The 23,160-nt window shown below is 50.9% G+C and overlaps 1 protein-coding gene across 1 annotated transcript in view; it reads left to right on the plus strand.

Annotated features, from left to right (window-relative positions):
* Positions 1–23,160, plus strand: part of MAP4 (microtubule associated protein 4) — a 359,198-nt gene that overhangs the window by 310,148 nt on the left and 25,890 nt on the right. Inside the window, exons 13-17 of the mRNA XM_060247898.1 lie at positions 6,058–6,161; positions 8,309–8,524; positions 13,621–13,801; positions 17,073–17,132; positions 19,300–19,598. Coding sequence (XP_060103881.1) covers positions 6,058–6,161; positions 8,309–8,524; positions 13,621–13,801; positions 17,073–17,132; positions 19,300–19,598 — 860 coding nt within the window. The remainder of the gene's footprint in view (positions 1–6,057; positions 6,162–8,308; positions 8,525–13,620; positions 13,802–17,072; positions 17,133–19,299; positions 19,599–23,160) is intronic.

Raw genomic sequence — 23,160 nt, forward strand, 5'->3', positions numbered from 1 at the left:
TGCGTGTTTGCTCAAAGATAGAAACCTTTTTAGTGTTTTCCGGACTAAAATGAAACTGGAGGAGAACGTAAAGTTAGAAGTATTGCTGTAGAGTTATTGCTCTGAGAATATTTATTACAGTACATATGCATTATTATTTGGTTATATATAGCCTTTCTCACTGCTAGTCAAGGCAGATGGTAGTTTAAATCAAGTACAGTCAACAGGAAGGGATGTCCAATGAATAATACGGCACAGTCTGGATTACAGGAGTCTGAAAACAAACAGAAGTCTCAAACAGAGCTGAAACAAAGCATGAGATTTTAAACATGGCATGTTAAGCCGTTAGCACACTCGCAAGTGCTAGATAGGAAATACAGTGGTGCAGGCCGCAGTCCCCGTCCCTTTCAATGCAACTTTCTGAACCAATTTATTACAGTGCAGTCCGGACTGGGGAAGGCAATGGCAAACCACCCCGTAAAAAGTCTGCCGTGAAAACGTCGTGAAAGCAACGTCACGCCAGAGTCGGAAACGACTGGTGCTTGCACAGGGGACCTTTCCTTTTTCCTGTTTATTAGTGCAGAAAGCCCTCTGGCTTTGATTGTAGGACAGTTCTATCTATATCCCTACCAGCTCTGTAGGGCTCTGCTCAGCTCTGTAGGGCTTTGCTCCCTGTGCTGCATTCCTCGTCTGATGAAGTGGGCTCAAAAGAGCACACGGAAGCTGACGTTCGAAACAAAAATTGGTTGGTCTTAAAGGTGCCACTTGACTCCCTGCTTTGTTCAAGTCCTATCTATAGTTTAAGCTTACTGTGTGTGTGTGTGTTTTTTTTTTGTATTTTTGCAATTATAAAAGGAAACGGGGCAGGAAGCAGAAGGGCATCAATTAACCATATGCGATGGGGCTGTGTTCCGAATAGGTGGTCTCTGGGGAAGGGGGAGGGAACTGCCTCTGTGCTCGAATAAACGGTCTCCAGGCAGCGGGCTTGAGCTGGCTGAACCAGCAGCAACGCCGATCGATTAATATTGCAGAAAGGTGAATTGCGGTCGTTGTGAAGAGAGGGACGATGCCCTTGAGGAGGAGCTGCAGGGGCAGGGAACTTTTCCGCTCCTGTGTTAGACCATGTGACTAATGGGGGGGGGGCTCTGTGTGCATTCATTGGTGTGCACAGAGTCAGCTTTACCGGCTGTACCCTTTTCGGCGGGTAATCTCTATTAACAGGCAGGTGGGCACTGGTGCTGAGCTCTGAAGGCTTTGCTTAATCTGGCCAGCGGCCATTGCTCCGGGGGATAGGTCGGTTCTTCTGGTGCCAGGCCTGTCCTTTTGATGGAAAAACATATGAACATATGAAGCTACCTTATACTGAATCAGACCCTTGGTCCATCAAAGTCAGTATCATCTACTCAGAATGGCAGCGGCTCTCCAGGATCTCAGGCTGAGGTTTTTTCACGCCTACTTGCCTGGACCCTTTTTAGTTGGAGATGCCGGGGATTGAACTTGGGACCTTCTGCTTACCAAGCAGATGCTCTACCACTGAGCCACTGTCCCTCTCTATAAACATATGAAGCTGCCTTCTGCTGAACCAGACCCTCTTTGGTCCATCAACGTCAGTCTTGTCTACTCAGACTGGCAGCAGCTCTCCAGGGTCTCAAGCTGAGGTTTTCCACGCCTACTTGCCTGGACCCTTTTGAGTTGGAGATGCCAGGGATTGAACCTGGGACCTTCTGCTTACCAAGCAGGTGCTCTACCACTGAGCCACCGTCCCGCCCCAAGAAGCTGTATTCCGCCGCAAGCCAAAGAAATTTCTGGAACGTGTCAATGACCCAGTTGATTTTAAGGCAGCCTCGAAGGCCTCCCAACGTCCCTGTTTGGTTTTCGCTCCCTTTTTTCACCTGCTAGAGGTGGGCAGGTAGTCTGATTGAGAAGTGGGCATTCGATGAAATTGCTGAGCAGTCGGGTTAGAACAGATCAAAAGAAGTCCTTCTTCACCCAAAGGGTGATTAACACGTGGAATGCACTGCCACAGGAGGTGGTGGCGGCCTCAAGCATAGATGGCTTCAGGAGGGGATTGGATAAGCATATGGAGCAGAGGTCCATCAGTGGCTGTTAGCCACAGTTTATCGTTAGAACTCTCTGTCTGGGGCAGTGATGCTCTGTATTCTTGGTGCTTGGGAGGGGCAACAGTGGAAGGGCTTCTAGTGTCCTGGCCCCTCTGATGGACCTCCTAATGGCACCTGGGTTCTTTGGCCACCGTGTGACACAGAGTGTTGGACTGGATGGGCCATTGGCCTGATCCAACATGGCTTCTCTTATGTTGTTCTGTCTGGGGCAGTGATGCTCTGTATTCTTGGTGCTTGGGAGGGGCAACAATGGGAGGGCTTCTTGTGTCCTGACCCCACTGATGGACCTCCTGATGGCACCTGGGGTTTTTTGGCCACCGTGTGACACAGAGTGTTGGACTGGATGGGCCATTGGCCTGATCCAACATGGCTTCTCTTATGTTGTTCTGTCTGGGGCAGTGATGCTCTGTTCATGGTGCTTGGGAGGGGGGCACAGTGGGAGGGCTTCTACTGTCCTGACCCCACTGATGAACCTCCTGATGGCACTTGGCTTTTTTGGCCACAGAGTGTAGGACAGGATGGACCATTGGCCTGATCCAACATGTCTTCTCTTGTGTTCTTAAGTGGGGGTGAAAGGGAGACAAGGAGGACAGGTCTCCAAGCCTTGTGCTGAGAGAGGAGGCAGCAGAGACCCAGCCCACAAGCCCACCTTTCCTTCCTGCAGAGCTGCAGAAAGCATCTCCAGCAGGACCCCGTGCTGGGCAGAAGCAGGAGCTGGTTCTGACTCAGCCCAACGGACACGGGAATCTCTGCCACTCGGCTCCTACCGCAGCGTCTTAGGTGCCCCAGAATTGCCTGGGAGAACACCACAGGATGGCTCCTTCCCTCGGGAGAAGAAGCTGCATCTGCGGGTTCCCTCCTGCAGTCCAATATTTCTGACTTTCCTGTCACCGCAGGGTGCAGCCACCGTGTACCAGCTTCCAGATTTCTTGGCTAACCTAACATGAGCTGCGAAGTCCCTGAAGCATTTGTGCTGTGAACATATTTCAGGTTGTTCCCGTTTGGTCAAGATCAGGCAGCTGAGCCCTCTCCGAATCCAAGCTGTGTTACATCTGGAGGGGAGCTTGTGCCATGTTGCCTCCTTTTCTCGACCAGGTTGAGTCCCTGCCCCAGCTGTTTTCCATGGCATGTGGGGGCCCTGGTGCCTTAGAGAGGAGGGGAGGGCCTATCTGTGTTATCGTCATTGTCATTCCTTTCCTGAGGAGCCCCGTGGCGCAGAGAGGTAGAGCTGCAGACCTGCAGTCCTAAGCTCTGCTCACAACCTGAGTTCGATCCCGGCAGAAGCTGGGTTCAGGTAGGCGGCTCAAGGCTGACTCAGCCTTCCATCCTTCCGAGCTTGCTGGGGGTAAAGCGTAGATGACTGGGGGAGGCAATGGCAAACCACGCCGTCAAAAGTCTGCCGTGAAAACGTCGTGATGTGACGTCACCCCAGAGTCAGAAACGACTGGTGCTTGCACAGGGGACTACCTTGACCTTTCCCCCTTCCTCGGTTGCCCTTCTCCTCAACCGCCTTTCATTTCTCGCTGTTGCTGCTTTACCAGATTGCCTCTTGCCTTGGGTTCTGCCGAGATCCCCGTCTTGAAAACCCTTAATTCATCATTTCTCAGCCTGTTGGTTGTGACTCAGTAGTGTGTTGCAGAGCCTGCGATAGTGGGTCTACGGCTTTTGCAGTTTGATTGATTTGTGTGGGCTGCATTGTTTTCTTGAATGATATCAAATAAATTTGGACTTGTGAGTCACCGTACCAGAAAGGCTGGGAACCACAGCCTTAACTAGTATCCATGCCGGTTGAAAGAACCAAGATGGGCTACTAGGCCAAACTGGAACTCCTTGAAAGATCTTGGTTCTTCTGTAAGTGCTCGAAGCCTTCTGAGGGCTGGGCCCAGATTACTTTTCCAGCGGCAGAACGGAACTGTCTTTTTTTTCTCCCCCTCTCACCACTGCAACCCACTGCTCTCCCTGAAACTCTGCTCCTGGGGTATTGGGACCCTGTGGGATGACACGGGGGTGGGGTGGGGATCGGTGGAATTAAGAACATAAGAGAAGCCATGTTGGATCAGGCCAGTGGCCCATCTAATCCAACACTCTGTGTCACATAAGAAGCCATGTTGGATCAGGTCAATGGCCCATCCAGTCCAACACTCTGTGTCACGTAAGAACATAAGAGAAGCCATGTTGGATCAGGCCAGTGGCCCATCCAGTCCAACATTCTGTGTCACATAAGAACATAACAGAAGCCATGTTGGATTAGGCCAATGGCCCATCTAATCCAACACTCTGTGTCACATAAGAAGCCATGTTGGATCAGGTCAGTGGCCCATCCAGTCCAACACTCTGTGTCACGTAAGAACATAAGAGAAGCCATGTTGGATCAGGCCAGTGGCCCATCCAGTCCAACACTCTGTGTCACATAAGAACATAAGAGAAGCCCTGTTGGATCAGGCCAATGGCCCATCCAGTCCAACTCTCTGTGTCACATAAGAACATAAGAGAAGCTCTGTTGGATGAAGCTAATGGCCCATCCAGTCCAACACTCTGTGTCACATAAGAACATAAGAGAAGCCCTGTTGGATCAGGCCAGTGGCCCATCCAGTCCAACACTGTGTGCCACACAGTGGCCAAAAAAATCTATCTATCTATCTGTCTATCTATCTACACACACACACACACACACACATACTATGGCTAATAGCCACTGATGGACCTCTGCTCCATATTTTTATCTAACCCCTCTCTTGAAGCTGGCTATGCTTGTAGCTGCCTCCACCTCCTGTGGCAGTGAATTCCACATGTTAATCACCCTTTGGGTGAAGAAGGACTTCCTTTTATCCATTTTATCGTGACTGCTCAGCAATTTCATCGAATGCCCACGAGTTCTTGCATTGTGAGAAAGGGAGAAAAGGACTTCTTTACTTTCTCCATCCCATGCAGAATCTTGTAAACCTCTACCATGTCACCCCACAGTGAATTACCAGTGGAATCAGGACCCAACACTCAAGCATTCCTTGGGGAGGTCTCTCCAGATTGTCCCTCGAAAATGAAAAGTCACAGGCTCGCATGGGTTCGGCCTCAATGTATTTTTACTATGCTTATCATTTCACGTGTACTTAGGAGTGCCCTGAACGGGTGATTGCCCTTAGTTGGTTTCAGGGCTTTTTTTGGTAGAAAAAAAGCCCTGCAGGAACTCATTTTGCATATTAGGCCACACACCCCCAATGGCGCTATTGTTTCACATAGGGCTTTTCTGTAGAAGAACCCCCCTCGGATTCATTTGCATATTAGGCCACACCCCCTCACACCAAGCCAGCCGGAATGGCGTTCCTGCTCAAAAAAAAAGGAAGAAGCCCCGGTTGGTTTCATGTTTGCCAGGGCCTTGTGGAATGTGGGGGCCGCCGGTGGAGACTGTGCGTTGCATTCAGTAAGAGAGGGAGGGGCATCGAGAGCTCTTCTAGGAGACACCCCCCCCCCCGTATTCCCCGCCTCCGACTTTGAATCTGCGTCAGTCGTCAAGTGCAGCGAGTTCTCCGCATCGGCTTTGCTGTGGCTTATTGATGCACCCGTGCAACAGCCATGCTGCTTTTCTCGCTGCTTGTTGTACGGAGGGCAGTTCAGTCGGGGCAGAAGGGCAAATGGCAGAGGGGAGGGCAGTGGCGGGGGAGGGCTGGGGTCAGGGCAGGGTTGGTCTTGCATGTCGAGGGTGAAGAAAGGTGGCTGCCCGGGTGCCTCGTCTACACTGAGCTTGGCTGCAGGAAATTGACTTTCTGGCCATCGTAAAAGGCAGAGAGAAGCACATTGAGGCTTCCTGCAGAGACAGACTTTTGAGCTCCCCCTAGCTGCAGAAACCGGCACTCCTGCTTGCGGCGCCATCCTCCTTGGCCTGACATGCAAGGTGTATTACAAGGCCTGTTCTGAAGGCTCGCTCTCCTCCCTTCCCCTCCCTTTTTTTTGCTTTGGTCAGCAAAACCAGAAGACTTGAAGGCAGCGTCTGAGGTGGTGACAACGAACGACATTGCGGCCCCTCCCAACAAGGAGCTTCCACCAAGCCCTGAGAAGAAACCCAAGGTAGGGGTCATTGCAGTTTGTGGGAGTACGTGTGTGTGTGTGTGTGTGTGTGTGAGAGAGAGAGAGACCTTGGCAACATTTCTGGCTTCCCTCACCCATTCCACCTCCCTCGAGCTGCTTAAGCCAATGAGAAGTTCTGTTCTCTGAGTGAATCAGACCTTGGTCCGTCAAAGTCAGTATTGTCTTATATTGTCAAAGTCAGTATTGGTCCTTATACTGAATCAGACCCTTGGTCCATCAAAGTCAGTATTGTCTGCTCAGACTGGCTGCGGCTCTCCAGGGTCTCAAGCTGAGGTTTTTCACACCATTTTGCCTGGACCCTTTTTTGGAGATGCCGGGGATTGAACCTGCTTGGGAAGCAGAAGGTCCCAGGTTCATTCCCCGGCATCTCCAAAAAAGGATCCAGGCAAAATGGTGTGAAAAACCTCAGCTTGAGACCCTGGAGAGCCGCTGCCAGTCTGAGCAGACAATACTGACTTTGATGGACCAAGGGTCTGATTCAGTATAAGGCAGCTTCAGATGTTCTTCATATGAGTGGACTCCTGGTTCTCTCTCCTTACCGCATATTTGTGCCACAAGACTATCAACTGGGGTTTTAACCGCCCCCCCCCCCTTTCCAGTCTGCCAAACTTGCTATAGATACAATCTCGACCGAGATCACAGAGAGAAGAGACCCCCCCCCCTTCACTTCTGCAGGAGTATACCGCATACCCTGCAGTTTTGTGGATAAGTTTACATCGGGACCACACAACATAATTCCAGTTTTCCGAGGATGCTGGCGAAACATCTGCTCTCATAATGTCAAGACTAAAGCCACACAGCCTGGAAAATCTACAACAACCAATGGACTCCGGCTGTGACAGCCTTCGACAACATATAGGGATCACAGAATTTGAGATTCCCAGAACCATAGAATCAGAGTTGGAAGGGGCCATACAGGCCAACTAGTCTAACCCCTTGCCATTATCTATCTATCTATCTATCTATCTATCTATCTATCTATCTATCTATCTATCTATCTATCTATCTATCTATCTATCTATCTATCATCTATCTATCTATCATCTATCTATCTATCTATCATCTATCTATCATCTATCTATCATCTATCTATCTATCTATCTATCATCTATCTATCTATCTATCTATCTATCTATCTATCTATCTATCTATCTATCTACTGTCTGTCTGTCTGTCTGTCTGTCTGTCTGTCTATCTATCTATCTATCTATCTATCTGTTTATATTTATTAATTCCATTTCTATCCCACCTTCCCACAAGTGGGCTCAAGGCGGGTCGCCAAGTCACACAGGAATTGTGACAAATAATAAATGTTGAAATTTAGCAATAACATTAACATTAAAATCAACAGCGCAGGATCCTTCCAGATTTTGTGCCAAACTCCGCTCCCCCCAATAAAATCTCTGACCCTGTTCTTGGTGTTCAGAGTAATCAGAGACAAAGGGGTCTCTGGAGCCCTCTGCTCACGACCTGAGTTCGATCCCAGCGGATGCTGGTTCAGGTAGCCGACTTGAGGTTGACTCAGCCTTCCATCCTTCCGAGGTCGGTCAAACGAGTCCCCAGCTTGCCGGGGGAAAGTAATGACCGGGGAAGGCAATGGCAAACCACCCCGTAAAAAGTTCTGCTGTGAAAACGTCATGAAAGCAGCATCACCCCAGAGTCGGAAACGACTGGTGCTTGCACGGGGGACCTTTCCTTTCCTCGTGTGGTTGCTTGTTCTCCAGGTGACGAGCAGTGTCTCCTCTAAGCTGAGTTAGCGTGAGCTAGCGCACAGATTTTTAGCCTCCAGCTCACACCTTTTTGTCTTAGCTCAGGAAGGATGACCCCAGAGCACACGAATTCACAAGACTCTGTAGCTTTGAGGGAACAGGGGTGACGATCCCAGAGGATGGCGGCCCTTCCTGCCCTCTCACCACATCTTATCTTCGCCTTGTGCTCAGAGAACCGAACACTGGCTTTGTTGTTGTTATTTTCCCTTATGAATGGGCTTGTTCCCCCACCCGCAGATTATTTTTGCTGCCGCTTAACGTTTTTGTTCACAATGGGCTTCTTTCTTTTCCTTTTCCTTTTTTGTTACGTGTGTGTTGTCCATTTTTCTGCTTCTCTTTGTGCGTTTTAACATAAAGTCATCAGCCTCTACTCCAGCCAAGCCTCCGGCAGCGAAAACTAAGCCCGTGTCGGCTACCGCTGCCCCCACTAAGCGGCCGGCTTCTACCACTCCTGGCCAAAACAAAAAAGCCACCAGCCCGACAGCAGGTCCGACTGCAGCCACCACCCCCAAACGCCCTGCGACCAGCGCCACGCGACCCTCCACCTTAACTCCTAAAGACTCTAAACCAAAGGTAAGGAACGTCTTTCCAGGGACGCTTTCAGAGGGCAGCTTGTGGCCTTGGAGTCTTCCGCAGAGCCTTCTTCCGCAGTTGCCCTCTTGGCCCTTCTGTGCCCCCCAGCAGAACGGCGGTGGTTTTGGCCTTCAGTTACCCAGCACGTCACTTGACCTGGCCCCTCTCCAGAATGCAGGTGGGGAAATGGCTTGGGGAAATGCAGGTTGTACCGTGTCTCTGAACACCTGAAGCTGCCTTGTACTGAATAAGACCCTTCGTCCGACAAGGTCAATAATGTCTACCCAGACTGGCAGCGGCTCTGCAGGGTCTCAGGCAGAAAAGGGTCTTTCCCATCACCTGCGGCCAGGTCCTTTTAATGGGACAGGAATGTCGTGGACAGCACAGATCTAACCTGTTCTGCACCAGCTTACAGCTTTCCAGTTTGGTTTAATGGTTAAGTGTGCAGACTCTTACCTGGGAGAACTGGGTTTGATTCCCCACTCCTCCACTTGCACCTGCTGGAATGGCCTTGGGTCAGCCATAGCTCTAATAGAGAGCCAGTTTGGTGTAATGGTTAAGTGTGCGGACTCTTATCTGGGAGAACCAGGTTTGATTCCCCACTCCTCCACATGCACCTGCTGGGATGGCCTTGGGTCAGCCATAGTTCTAATAGAGAGCCAGTTTGGTGTAGTGGTTAAGTGTGCGGACTCTTACCTGGGAGAACTGGGTTTGATTCCCCACTCCTCCACTTGCACCTGCTGGAATGGCCTTGGGTCAGCCATAGCTCTAATAGAGAGCCAGTTTGGTGTAATGGTTAAGTGTGCGGACTCTTACCTGGGAGAACTGGGTTTGATTCCCCGCTCCTCCACTTGCAGCGGCTGGAATGGCCTTGGGTCAGCCATAGCTCTAATAGAGAGCCAGTTGGGTGTAGTGGTTAAGTGTGTGCACTCTTATCTGGGAGAATCAGGTTTGATTCCCCACTCCTCCACTTGCACCTGCTGGAATGGCCTTGGGTCAGCCATAGCTCTAATAGAGAGCCAGTTGGGTGTAGTGGTTAAGTGTGCGGACTCTTATCTGGGAGAACTGGGTTTGATTCCCCGCTCCTCCACTTGCAGCGGCTGGAATGGCCTTGGGTCAGCCATAGCTCTAATAGAGAGCCAGTTGGGTGTAGTGGTTAAGTGTGTGCACTCTTATCTGGGAGAATCAGGTTTGATTCCCCACTCCTTCACTTGCAGCTGCTGGAATGGCCTTGGGTCAGCCATAGCTCTGGCAGGAGTTGTCCTTGAAAGGGCAGCTGCTGTGAGAGTCCTCTCAGCCCCACCCACCTCACAGGGTGTCTGTTGTGGGGGAAGAAGGTAAAGGAGATTGTGAGTTGCTCTGAGATTTAGAATAAAGGGTGGGGTATAAAACCAGTATCTTCTTCTTAGAGAGCCAATACGGTGTCGTGGTTAAGTGTGCAGACTGTTATCTGGGAGATGTCATGTTCTCAGGGTGCAGGCAGGCAGGAGTCCAGTGCCAGTCCAAGGTCAAAGTCCAGGAAGTCAAGCACGGGGCAAGTCACCAATGCAGAATCACAAACCGGAATCAGAAGTCAATGTCCAAAAGCCAAAAGATCAGGGTGCCAAGGAAATCAAGCAGGTCAGGATCAGGAAGGAGCGTGGATGCAAGCCAGAGAATAGACTTGTTGCTTCCACAGGGTTACCAGGTTCTGGGTGGGAGCTATATGGGAGTCTCAATCAGCCTGCTCCCTCGGGTGGCAGTGACTCTGCTAGAACTCAGGGCTGAGAGATCTGAAGCATCGGCGTGCCTCATGTCTTCGCTCTGAAAGTTCTTTCCGGAGCCTGCTTCGAACTCTGGAGATGGGAGGAGGAGAACTTGGAGGAGATTGATCGTCAACAGCTGACACTGGTGCCTGGAGAGTGATTGGGGCTCTTTAGCTTGGAGAAACGTCGACTGCGGGGTGACATGATAGAGGTTTACAAGATAATGCATGGGATGGAGAAAGTAGAGAAAGAAGTACTTTTCTCCCTTTCTCACAATACAAGAACTCGTGGGCATTCGATGAAATTGCTGAGCAGACAGGTTAAAACGGATAAAAGGAAGTACTTCTTCACCCAAAGGGTGAGTAACATGTGGAATTCACTGCCACAGGAGGTAGTGGCGGCCACAAGTATAGCCACCTTCAAGTGGGGTTTAGACAAAACTATATAGCACAGGTCCATCAGTGGCTATTAGCCACAGTGTGTGTGTATATATAAATTTTTTTGCCACTGTGTGACACAGAGTGTTGGACTGGATGGGCCGTTGGCCTGATCCAACATGGCTTCTCTTATGTTCTTATGATTGATGGGCCAGCTGCTGTTTGTTCAGCTGAGGAACTGGCTGGCAACTCTTCCAGGTCTGTTAACCCTTCCAGCTCCTCCTCTTCAGGGCTCATGACAGGAGAACCGGGTTTGATTCCCCACTCCTCCACTTGCACCTGCTGGAATGGCCTTGAGTCAGCCATAGCTCTCTCTGACAGGGCTGTCCTTGAAAGGACCACTTCTGTGAGAGCTCTCTCAGCCCCACCCACCTCACATTGTGTCTTTTGTGGGGGGGGAAGATAAAGGAGATTGTGAGCTGCTCTGAAACTCTGATTCAGAGAGAAGGGTGGGGTATAAATTTACGGTCGTCTTCTTTAAGGGCAAAATCCTGGGAGAGTGGGTAGGCCGCTGGTGCTTCCATTTCCCTGGAAATGCTGCTCTTCAGGAAGTAACTTGAGGACTTCTCCCAGTTCCCATAGTGACCACAGATTGCTTACCCAAACTGAGGTGTGTGTGTGTGTGAAAACGAAACGGGCAGCAAGCATAGAAGCGCAAAGCCAGAAAGAGTCGTCGAATCCAGAAATATGTCAGCAGCTCTAAATCCTTCTGTGATTGGAGTCGGATTTTAATATTATGAATGAGAATGAAATCTGAAAAATAAATAGCCTCCCTCTCCCCCCGCCCTCTCCCCGTAGGCCTGGCTTGATGCCTTCCTGTAAGAGGAGTCTTCCCATCTCTCCCCAATGCGTCAGCTGCTCGTAAATTGATTGATCGTTGCTTGTGGCCCCAGATGGTCTCAGGCAAATGCCATCTAAGCCCAGAGAGCGATTTTCTTCTGCCTGTAATTAAAGAGCTTCCTCTTGGCAGATGACGACAACAGTTCAAGGGAACGAAGAGCTCCGGAGCTTTAACCGACACGAAAATGAAGTGTTTCATTCTGGCGTCCTGGGATGGAATTTCTCGGGGCCCATGGTCTCTGGGACTGGACTTCATGATATCGTGCTCTCCTTCCTCCTCACAGACCAGGCCCGTAGCCACGGGGGGAGGGGGCCGGGGGAGCATGGCCCCTCCTCCTAACCCCCCCCCTTGGGCCTTTATGACCCCTCCTTTCCCTGGCCCCCACTCTCTCCGCCGCCACTTTTCTCCCCATAGCTGTGGCGGCCCCGCACGGCACCTCCCCCTCCCTCTTTCCCAGCCACCCACTCACCCATGGGGCAAAACTGCAAAGAGCGGGCCCTTGGGGCTTTTGCAAGACGCCCCCCGCCGATCACGTGATCGGCTGGAAAAGCCGCACCAAAGCTGGTAGCTCCTACTCTGAACTTGTTGATTGCGCTTTTCCAGCAGATCACGTGATCGGCTCGAGGCGTCTTCCAAGAGTCCCAGGGGCCTGCTCTTTGCAGTTTTGCCCCATGGGTGAGTGGGTGGCTGGGAGAGAGGGAGGGGGAGGTGCCATGCGGGGCCGCCACAGCTATGGGGAGAAAAGTGGCGGCGGGGAGAATGGGGGCCCTCCCCAAACTTGAATTTTCTGGCTACAGGCCTGTCACAGACCACCGCCCCCCCTTTGCAGTCCCACTGTCTAGTTAAAGAAGGGGGCCGTGGCTTAGTGGCAGAACCCATGCTCAGCAGATGGTCCTGGGTTCCATCCCAGTTTGGTGTAGTGGTTGAGTGTGCAGACTCTTATCTGGGAGAACCAGGTTTGATTCCCCACTCCTCCACTTGCACCTGCTGGGATGGCCTTGCGTCAGCCATAGCTCTCGCAGGAGTTGTCCTTGAAAGGGCAGCTTCTGTCAGAGCTCTCTCAGCCTCACCCACCTCACAGAGTGTCTGGGTGGGGGGAGGTAAAGGAGATTGTGACTGCTCTGAGACTCTGAGATTCAGAGTATAGAGCAGGATATAAATCCAGTATCATTTCTTCTTCTTCTTCTTCTTCTTCTTCTTCTTCTTCTTCTTCTTCTTCTTCTTCTTCTTCTTCTTCTTCTTCTTCTTCTTCTTCTTCTTCTTCTTCTTCTTCTTCTTCTTCTTCTTCTTCTTCTTCTTCTTCTTCTTCTTCTTCTTCTTCTTCTTCTTCTTCTTCTTCTTCTTCAACTGCTTGGTTGTTGACTGACAAATTAAAGTTAAATTAGGGACAGTGGGTTCTGCCACAATGAGCACGGGTTCTGCCACTAAGCCACGGCCCCCTTCTTTGACTAGACAGGGTTCCGATTAGCCCACTTCTTTATTGATTTACATTATATTTATATCCTGCCTATTCTGTACAGACTGGAGGCAGCTAACAGCATGAAATAGACACTAAGCAAAACCAATAAAACAGGATAGGAGACCTGCAGGGAATTGCGTAGGATGATGCCGTTGCGATTTTCCTGCTGTTTGGGGCTTCCAGAGGTAGCTGGTTGGCCACTCTGGTGGGGTGGGTGTAACTTGGACTTGATGCAGCCTGGCTGTTCTGATGTTTAACTGGGGTCCTCACCCAGGGATGCTCAGCTGATCAGCAAGTGGAAAGCGGGGCCAAAGGAGGGGCCGTGATTGTCTGGGGGGGAGGGGGGAGAAAAAGAAGGCCTCATCTTCTTACCAGAAGTTCTGATCACAGAATTCCTGGCAATTCCCAGAGCCAGCTAGAAGTGACAAAGGTAGCTCTAGCAATTGCCAGGAACTCTGTGGTAACATTATCCAGAGCTTCCAGGGCACAGTGGGGATTTGAACTTGAGTTTCCAAGCTCCTTGTGTGGCACTGTAGGCCAAGGCTCTTTGAAGGAGAAGGGCTTTTTCTCAAGGAAAGACCTGAAATAACCCCCCCCCCCTTTTCTTCTCCTAGGGGACAGAGGCCAAGAGTGCAGAGAAGAGAGCCTCCCCTTTGAAGGCACCGTCTGCTACAACCCCTCGGTCTAGTGTGAAGAGCAGCCCCGCCACTCCCAGGCCAGCGACGGCTTTAGCCAGCACAAATGCAGCCTCCAGCCCCAGGAGTGCAGCCGCCTCCCCACCCAAGAGGCCCTCGAGTGAGTACCTCCCCGCCTGGGGCATGCTGGGAAAAGGGGCTCTGCAACTGGGGAGTGGGGTGGGGGAGGGTGTCCTGTTACTCTGGCCGACCTTGAAGTGCTTACACCAGGGGTGGGGAACATCCAGCCCGAGGACCGTTTATGGCCCTCGAGATCACTTGGTCTTGCCCTCGGGGATTGCTGGGCCGAGCCAAGCCACATGGCGGCCTCTACAAAAAAAGCCCTAGATCTAGGGATTTGCCTAGGGTGGTGGGCCAGGGTCCGTATGCCAAATTGGGCTTTCCCCACATGACTTCAAGTAGAAAAACAATTATCTGTATTAATTTTGCTGGCCTGAATCATTCTCCCTCACCGGAGTACTGTTTTTTAAGTTGATAATTTTGTATGGCCCACGAATGATGTTATAAATATCCAAATGGTCCTTAGCAGAAAAAAGGTTCCCCACCCCTGGCTTACACGGTACCAAGTCTGCCTTGCTAAAACAAGGACTTAATTAGAGGGGAAATCATTGCGTCACACAGCAGGGGCCTAGCAGGGCCTTCTACTGGCTGCCACCACTCTGGCAAGGGTCAAAATGAAGGGCCCAGAGCACACAACCACCCTTGTCTTCCTTATTAATAAATACATCCTAATTGTGACCAAGGAGACGTGAGAACACAGGCAGTATAACAACAAAAAGAAATTTATGATCATTGCTCTAAAACAATAAGTGGATGACAAAGATTTAGTGCTAAAGTGAATATGAAAACAGTAAAGGTTGGTGCAAAGAAACAAATGCCCTGACATGTTTAACTATACAGTCCCTATTCTAATAACCAACACTCACCTCCTTGGGTAAGGGATCTTTTCCTGATGCCTCATCCAGAGAGCCCTCCTTCTCTGTCTGCAGCCTCTCAGAAAGCGATCCTCTCTGCCTGCAGCCTTTCCCAGAGAGAACCTCTCTGCTTGCAGCCTTTCCCAGAGAGAACCCTTCTGCCTGCAGCCTTTCCCAGAGAGAACCTCTCTGCCTGCAGCCTTTCCCAAAGAGAACCCACTTCCCTGTCTGGGCTTGGCCCTTTTATGCTCTCTTCCCAGACCCCACCCCTCTCTGGGCTAGTTTCCCTCCCGAACCTTGCCACCCAATCAGAGGGACAGAGGGGATCCTGGGAAATGTAGTCTTTCCCCAGTAATTCCTAAGCAGGCTTCTCTAGGGCCTGCAGGCCTCACTAGGCCCAGGATCGTGCCGCCTTGCTTTCGTTCCCTCCGATATTTTCACACGCTACACTGAACGTTTCTTGCGGTAGGAAAGAGAGAGGTCAAAAACGTCCAAGTTGCGCAGATGCCAGTCCCCAAGCAAGCGCAGATTAAAGTGAACCCAACGGGAGTCCTTTCCAAGAGGGGCTTTCTCACTGCTTTGCAGGTGACAGCAGAAAACGAAAAGGGAAGCAAATAACCCAGGAGACCTCGGTTCCCTCTGTGTGTGGCTAAGGGCAGTCATAGAGTTCACCTGCGCTCCACTTGGCAAGGCTGCCTCTCTGTACCCACCTGCCTTAGAGCTAGAGGGACCCATGCGGCAAAGCAGACGACAGCAGCGCTGGGCTTCATTTCCAAACTTGGCACAGCGCTGGGTTTTTTTGCTGCTTCTTTTTTGGTTAAACGTCCGCATAGCAGATTCTTTGCTTCTGCTGAGGAGAGCCCTCAGGTTCTTGGGCAGGCTTAGCTGGAAGCGGAGCATGGCTAGAGCGGAGGCCACAAAGATGTGGATTTGCCCAGCCTAGCTGCCTTTCTGCTCTCAGAAGTCTTTCCAAGGCTCTAGCAGGGCTTGGGAAGCTTCAACTTGCTAAGAAGAGCGCTGCCAAGAAAGGAGGCGTGGCTCTCGTGCGTCGAGGAAAGGAGGCCGAGGGAGCCCTCAGCCAGCCTCAGGAAAGTAGAATTAGGGCCCTTCTGTGTTTTCATTTTCCTTGCTTGTAAGTTCCCGTTCTTTGGGGAGGATTTGTTGTTCCTCGTGAGTTTTGCTTCCTCTAGTGATCGATTGGATATTGCTAGGGCTTTTTTTTTTGGTAGAAAAAGCCCACCAGGAACTCATTTGCATATTAGGCCACGCCCCCTGGTGCCACCATTGTTTCAGACAGGGCTTTTATGTAGAAAAAGCCCAGCAGCGATTCATTTGCGTATTAGGCCACAACTCTTGATGCCAAGCCAGCCGGAACTGCGTTCCTGTGCAGTCCTACTCAAAAAAAGCCCGGGATGTTGCAAAGGAAAGGAAAGGTCCCCCGTGCAAGCAGCAGTCGTTTCCAGCTCTGGGGTGATGTTGCTTTCACAACGTTTTCACGGCAGACTTCTTACGGGGTGGTTTGCCATGGCCTTCCCCAGTCCTCTACACTTCGCCCCCAGCAAGCTGGGTACTCCTTTTACCGACCTTGGAAGGCTGAGTCAACCTCGAGCCGGCTACCTGAACCAGCTACCGCTGGGATCGAACTCAGGTCGTGAGCAGAGGGCTGTGACTGCAGTACTGCAGCTTTACCACTCTCCACCATGGGGCTCTTAAGGTCAAGGTAGTCCCCTGTACAAGCAGCAGTCGTTTCCGGCTCTGGGGTGACGTTGCTTTCACAACGTTTTCATGGCAGACTTTTTACGGGGTGGTTTGCCATTGCCTTCCCCAGTCATCTACGCTTTCCCCCCAGCAAGCTGGGTACTCCTTTTACCGACCTTGGAAGGCTGAGTCAACCTCGAGCCGGCTACCTGAACCAGCTACCGCTGGGATCGAACTCAGGTCGTGAGCAGAGGGCTGTGACTGCAGTACTGCAGCTTTACCACTCTCCACCATGGGGCTCTTAAGGTCAAGGTAGTCCCCTGTACAAGCAGCAGTCGTTTCCGGCTCTGGGGTGACGTTGCTTTCACAACGTTTTCATGGCAGACTTTTTACGGGGTGGTTTGCCATTGCCTTCCCCAGTCATCTACGCTTTCCCCCCAGCAAGCTGGGTACTCCTTTTACCAACCTCGGAAGGATGGAAGGCTGAGTCAACCTGAAGCCAGCTACCAGAAACCAGTTTCCGCTGGAATCGAACTCCGGTCGTGAGCAGAGGGCTCCGACTGCAGTACTGCAGCTCCAGCATATTTAAACTGCAGGTTCTTACATTAGACATAATCTAGCGTTATATTGAATTGACTGCTAAAGGGAGCAAAACAGAAACACTCCCCCCCCTTAAAAAAAAGAGGAACTTGCTAGCAAGGAAAATGAGAGTGCAAAAAAGCCCCTAGATTCACCTGACTCTTTTTGCACGTCCCGCAGCCATCAAGACGGATACAAAGCTTGCCGATGCAAAGAAAACCACTGCAAAGTCACCGTCAGGTAAGCTTCCCAGATGCTAAAGAAACAGCGTTCCCATCTGGAGCACCTGCCGCTGCTTCCGCTGACCGCCCGTCCTTCTCCTCCACTATTCCGGCTAGCATGTAATGCAGGGGTGTCAAACTCATTTGTTATGAGGGCCGCAACTGACATAAATGAAGCTAATACTATTAGATTGGCCAGAAAAGAGGACGGTTCTCCTGTCGTCTCAGCCTTTTTTTTTTTTTTTGCATGGCCCTACTTGGAAGAATTTTCATCAGTGGGTGGTGCAGAGTCGTGGCCTTGAGAGCTTCAATATGGTATTCCCTGAAGGCTCTGTTCTCTCACTGATGCTTACATTAGACATAATCGAGTGTTATAAGAGAGCCAGTTTGGTGTAGTGGTTAAGTGTGCAGACTCTTATCTGGGAGAACCGGGTTTGATTCCCCTCTCCTCCACTTGCAGCTGCTGGAATGGCCTTGGGTCAGCCATAGCTCTAATAGAGAGCCAGTTGGGTGTAGTGGTTAAGTGCGCGGACTCTTATCTGGGAGAACCTGGTTTGATTCCCCACTCCTCCACTTGCACCTGCTGGAATGGCCTTGGGTCAGCCATAGCTCTCGCAGAAGTTGTCCTTGAAAGGGCAGCTGTTGTGAGAGTCCTCTCAGCCCCACCCACCTCACAGGGTGTCTGTTGTGGGGGAGGGAGATAAAGGAGATTGTGAGCCGCTCTGCGACTCTTGAGTGCAGGGCGGAATATAAATCCAATGTCTTCTCCTTCTTCTTCTTCTTATATTGAATTGACCGCTAAAAGGTAGACACAGGGGGAAAGTGTAGATGACTGGGGAAGGCACTGGCAAACCGCCCCGTAAAAAGTCTGCCGTGAAAACGTTGTGAAAGCAGCGTCACCCCAGAGCCGAAACCTTGTCGGGCTGGGCCAGACCATATCTGTACCTATTTTAAGATTAGGTAGCAGGAATATAAACTTTTAAAAGGACGCAGACAAATACGACTAAAGATTTTTTTTAAAACCCCTTAAAATAAAACTTGCTTAAAACGTTAGCACTTGTTGGTCTTAAAGGTGCTTTCTTTGTATGTCTCCAATGGGATCCAGGAAACTAGGAAGCTCTGCCTTCTCCCCTTCCTCCCCAAGGGAGGAGCCTCAACCAATGGAGAAAATCGAGGTTTTGCTCTGTAGCTCCTGTGCAATTGAGCAAGCTTGGCAAAGCAAGTTGAGATGGAGAAAGAAGCAGACAAGAGCCAGTTGCTTGGGGGGCTGATAGGAGCCCTCTGGGGGCCTGATTTGGCCCTTGGGCCGCATGTTTGATACCCCTGCTCTAATGGAGCCTGAATTGCCAATATAGTAGCAGGAAAGGATACCTAATAAGTATTGAAGACAGCCAGTTTGGTGTAGTGGTTAAATGTGTGGACTCTTATCTGGGAGAACCGGGTTTGATTCCCCACTCCTCCACTTGCAGCTGCTGGAATGGCCTTGGGTCAGCCATAGCTCTAATAGAGAGCCAGTTTGGTGTAGTGGTTAAATGTGTGGACTCTTATCTGGGAGAACCAGGTTTGATTCCCCACTCCTCCACTTGCAGCTGCTGGAGTGGCCTTGGGTCAGCCACAGTGGTGAAGTGCATGGTCTCTTATCTGGGAGAACCGGGCTTGATTCCACACTCCTCCACTTGCAGCTGCTGGAATGGCCTTGGGTCAGCCATAGTGGTTAAGTGTGCAGACTCTTATCTGGGAAAACCGGGTTTGATTCCCCACTCCTCCACTTGCACCTGCTGGCATGGCCTTGGGTCAGCCATAGCTCTGGCAGAGGTTGTCCTTGAAAGGGCAGCTGTTGTGAGAGCCCTCTCAGCCCCACCCACCTCACAGAGTGTCTGTTGTGGGGGAAGGAGATAAAGGAGATTGTGAGCTGCTCTGAGACTCTTGAGTGGAGGGCGGAATATAAATCCAATGTCGTCGTCGTCTTCTGAATGCCATCGGAAACGAAATGACATCAAACGATATCAGCACCAGATTGTTTTAATTCTTTGATTTTAATTGCGAGTTGCTGACTTGGTGAATTGTTTCTACGTAGCTGGTGCGGTCAAATTGTTCGATTGTGATTTTTTTAGCTGTGAGCCGCCCTGAGCCTGCTTCGGCAGGGCGGGCAGGCTCTAAATCTAATCCATCTAAACCCTCTGCAGCTGACTTGAGCCGCCCAAAGAGCGCCCCTGCCTCCACCATTGCCAAACCCGCCTCCACCACCCCAACGGCCGGAGCTGCCGCCAGCCGGCCCAAGCCGACGGTGCCCAGGCTCTCCGGGACGGGAAGCGCGACAGCCGCCGAGCCCAAGAAGGCGTCCACGCTCAAAGCCGCCCCCAAGACCAGCCCTGTTTCCAAGCCCCCTCGGCCCCCGACCAGCGTGTCCGCTCCCGACTTGAAGAACATCCGCTCCAAGATTGGCTCCACGGACAACATCAAGCACCAGCCGGGCGGAGGAAAGGTAAAAACTCCGTTGGGGAGGGGCCGGATTCAGAACTGCTTGCCTGTGCTATTGCAGAGGCACGCCTGAGACCCACACGGTGCTTGTTGACAGCTTTGGTTCTCACAATGGCGGCACCGCAACTCTTAAGCTTCTGATTGAGAGCGAGTCCTGCCTAGCAGAGAGCCGAGCCTGTTTGAGCAGGCTGGCGGGTAGAGTGTAGATCGGGTTCACGACATGATACCCGTGGGCACCGTGGTGCTATAGCCGACACCTTTCCTGCTTGCTACCAAGTGTTTTTAGAAAGCGGGTGGGGCTTTTGCCAGCAGGGCTTCCGATTGGCTGCTGGAGACTCGATGAGCTGTGCGGTTTGTTTTTTAAAGCGTTGCTTTGGTAGTAGCCGAAGGATCTTCACCGTGACGGAAGATAAGCTGTGGCAGCCATTTTGTGGCAAGCTCCACCTCCGCCTGTTTCACGGGACCCCTTTGTAGCTGGGCCTGCCACCCTTTGTCAGAATCCCAACAGGGCCCCGGGGGCTCAAAACTGTCGGGGACCTCCGGTGTCGAGGGAAGGAGGACTTTAATTCAGTCCCGCTTTTGCGACACCCCCTGCTGGCCGCTGCCAACTTCTGCATGGTCAGCTAACCCCTCAGCTTTCAGCATCAAAGGGGGGAGGTCTCTGAGCATGCACAGACAGTTGCCAGAGGAGAAACAAGAGGTTAGAATCATAGTTTTGGAAATTCCTTGTGATCCCTCATCCAAGTGCCAAATAATGCACACAAGTGCAAAGTAATGCACATTGGGGCCAAGAATCCCAGCTACAAATACAAGTTGATGGGGTGTGAACTGGCAGAGACTGACCAAGAGAGAGATCTTGGAGTCGTGGTAGAGAACTCACTGAAAATGTCAAGACAGTGTGCGATTGCAATAAAAAAGGCCAACGCCAGGCTGGGGATTATTAGGAATTGAAAACAAATCAGCCAGTATCATAATGCTCCTGTATAAATCGATGGTGCGGTCTCATTTGGAATACTGTGTACAATTCTGGTCACCGCACCTTAAAAAGGATATTATAGCTTTGGAAAAAGTGCAGAAAAGGGCAAATAGAATGATTAAAGGTTTGGAACACTTTCCCTATGAAGAAAGGTTAAAACGCTTGGGGCTCTATAGCTTGGAGAAACGTCGACTGCAGGGTGACATGATAGAGGTTGACAAGATTATGCACGGGATGGAGAAAGAAGTCCTTTTCTCCCTTTCTCACAATACAAGAACTCGTGGGCATTCGATGAAATTGCTGAGCAGTCGGGTTAGAACGGATAAAAGGAAGTCCTTCTTCACCCAAAGGGTGATTGACATGTGGAATTCACTGCCACAGGAGGTGGTGGCGGCTACAAGCACAGCCAGCTTCAAGAGGGGGTTAGATAAAAATATGGAGCAGAGGTCCATCAGTGGCTATTAGCCACAGTATATATGCGTGTGTGTGTGTGTGCACACACACACATCTTGGCCACTGTGTGACACAGAGTGTTGGACTGGATGGGCCATTGGCCTGATCCAACATGGCTTCTCTTATGTTCTTATGGACCTTCTGATGGCACCTGGGTTTTTTGGCCCCTGTTTGACACAGAGTGTTGGGCTGGATGGGCCACTGGCCTGATCCAACATGGCTTCTCTTATGTTCTTATCCAAGCCCAGAAGATGGCAAGAAAGAAAAAGAACGAAACTTCTCCAAGATCCCTGGCCAAAGTGGCCTGGAGGAAAATAATTCCTGCCTGCCCCCAAAGTGGTGATCAGCATTTTCCTGGGCGTGTAAGAAAGGGTCCTGAGATCTAGCTTAAGTGGGCACGACCTCTTCTGACTCTGCTAGTGTAAATATGTTTTGAATTCATAAAATCCTAGAGCTGGATTCTAGTCCTGCCCCCTGCACAATGCAGGAAATTCACAAATGCCTCTCCCCTCCCCCCCCCCACACAGTGAGTCTTTCTTAGAGCCCAGAAGGTGGCAAAAACCTCCAGGGTCTCTGGCCAAACGGGTCTGGAAAAAAATTGCTTCTTGCCCCCTGATCAGCAATTCCTTGGGTGCATAAGAAAGGACATGGGAACTAAATTTTGATGCAACTAATGTACTCTCTAAGCCAGCGATGGCCAATGGTAGCTCTCCAGATGTTTTTTTTTGCCTACAACTCCCAGCATGCTGGCTGGGGCTGATGGGAGTTGTTGGCAAAAAAAACATCTGGAGAGCTACCGTTGGCCACCCCTGCTGTAAGCTGTGGAGTCTTGTGAGCAAAGATTCTACTTTGTGAGCTCCTGGCACTGAAGCGGTGAGCTGCTGCGTAAATGAGTTTGCTCTGGGGCCATTTTTTCCTGAGCTGAGGCAAAGATGTGTGAGCCGGAGGCTAAAAAGCCATGAGCTAGCTCACACTAACTCAGCTGAGAGGGAACGCTGGATGCAGCCCTTCCTGCCCTCGTTCTCATGATCTGCCTAAGTTCAGAAGATCAGCATTGCTGTCAGGTGGCCATCTAGCCTGTTTCAGAACCCCCATAGAGGGAGAGCCCGCCACCTCCCGAGGAGGAAGCCTGTTCCACTGAGGATCTGCTCTAACTGCCAGGAAGTGCTTGGTGCCTGGCACACCTTCATCGCCCATGCAAGCCCGAAAACTTTTCCACTGAGACCAGCTTGAGGATCAGTGGCGCAACTACGTGTTTTTCTGCAGAGCCCTGTTGTGGCCGGCATCAGAGAATCCTAGAGTTGGAAGGGACCTCCAGGGTCATCTAGTCCAACCCCCTGCACAATGCAGGAAACTCACAAACGCCTCCCCCTAAATTCACAGGATCTTCACTGCTATCGGGTGGCCATCCAGCCTCTGTTTAAAAACCTCCAAGGAAAGATAGCCCACCACCTCCCAAGGGGGAAGCCTGTTCCACTGAAGAACCGCTCTAACGGTCAGGCAATTCTTCCTAATGTTGAGCCGGAAACTCTTTTGATTTAATTTCAAACCACTGGTTGTGGTCCTACCTTCCGGGGCCACAGAAAACAATTCCACATCCTCCTCTATATGACAGCCCTTCAAGTACTTGAAGATGGTGATCATATCATAGAATCCTAGAGTTGGAAGGGACCTCCAGGGTCATCTAGTCCAACTCCCTGCACAATGCAGGAAACTCACAAACACCTCCCCCTCAATTCACAGGATCTTCATCACTGCCAGATGGCCCTCCAGCCTCTGTTTAAAAACCTCCAAGGAAGGAGAGCCCACCACCTCCTAAGGAGGAAGCCTGTTCCACTGAGGAACCGCTCTAACGGTCAGAAAGTTCTTCCTAACGTTGAGCTGGAAACTCTTGATTTAGTTTCAACCTGTTGGTTCTGGTCCTACCATCTGGAGTAATGGAAAACAATTCCGCACCATCCTCTCTATGACAGCCCTTCAAGCATAAGAACATAAGAGAAGCCATGTTGGATCAGGCCAATGGCCCATCCAGTCCAACTCTCTGTATCACACAGTGGCCAAAATTTTTATATATATATATATACACATATATACACACTGTGGCTAATAGCCACTGATGGACCTCTGCTCCATATTT

The sequence above is a fragment of the Heteronotia binoei genome, chromosome 10 (assembly GCF_032191835.1).
Source record: "Heteronotia binoei isolate CCM8104 ecotype False Entrance Well chromosome 10, APGP_CSIRO_Hbin_v1, whole genome shotgun sequence".
Lineage (NCBI taxonomy): Eukaryota > Metazoa > Chordata > Lepidosauria > Squamata > Gekkonidae > Heteronotia > Heteronotia binoei.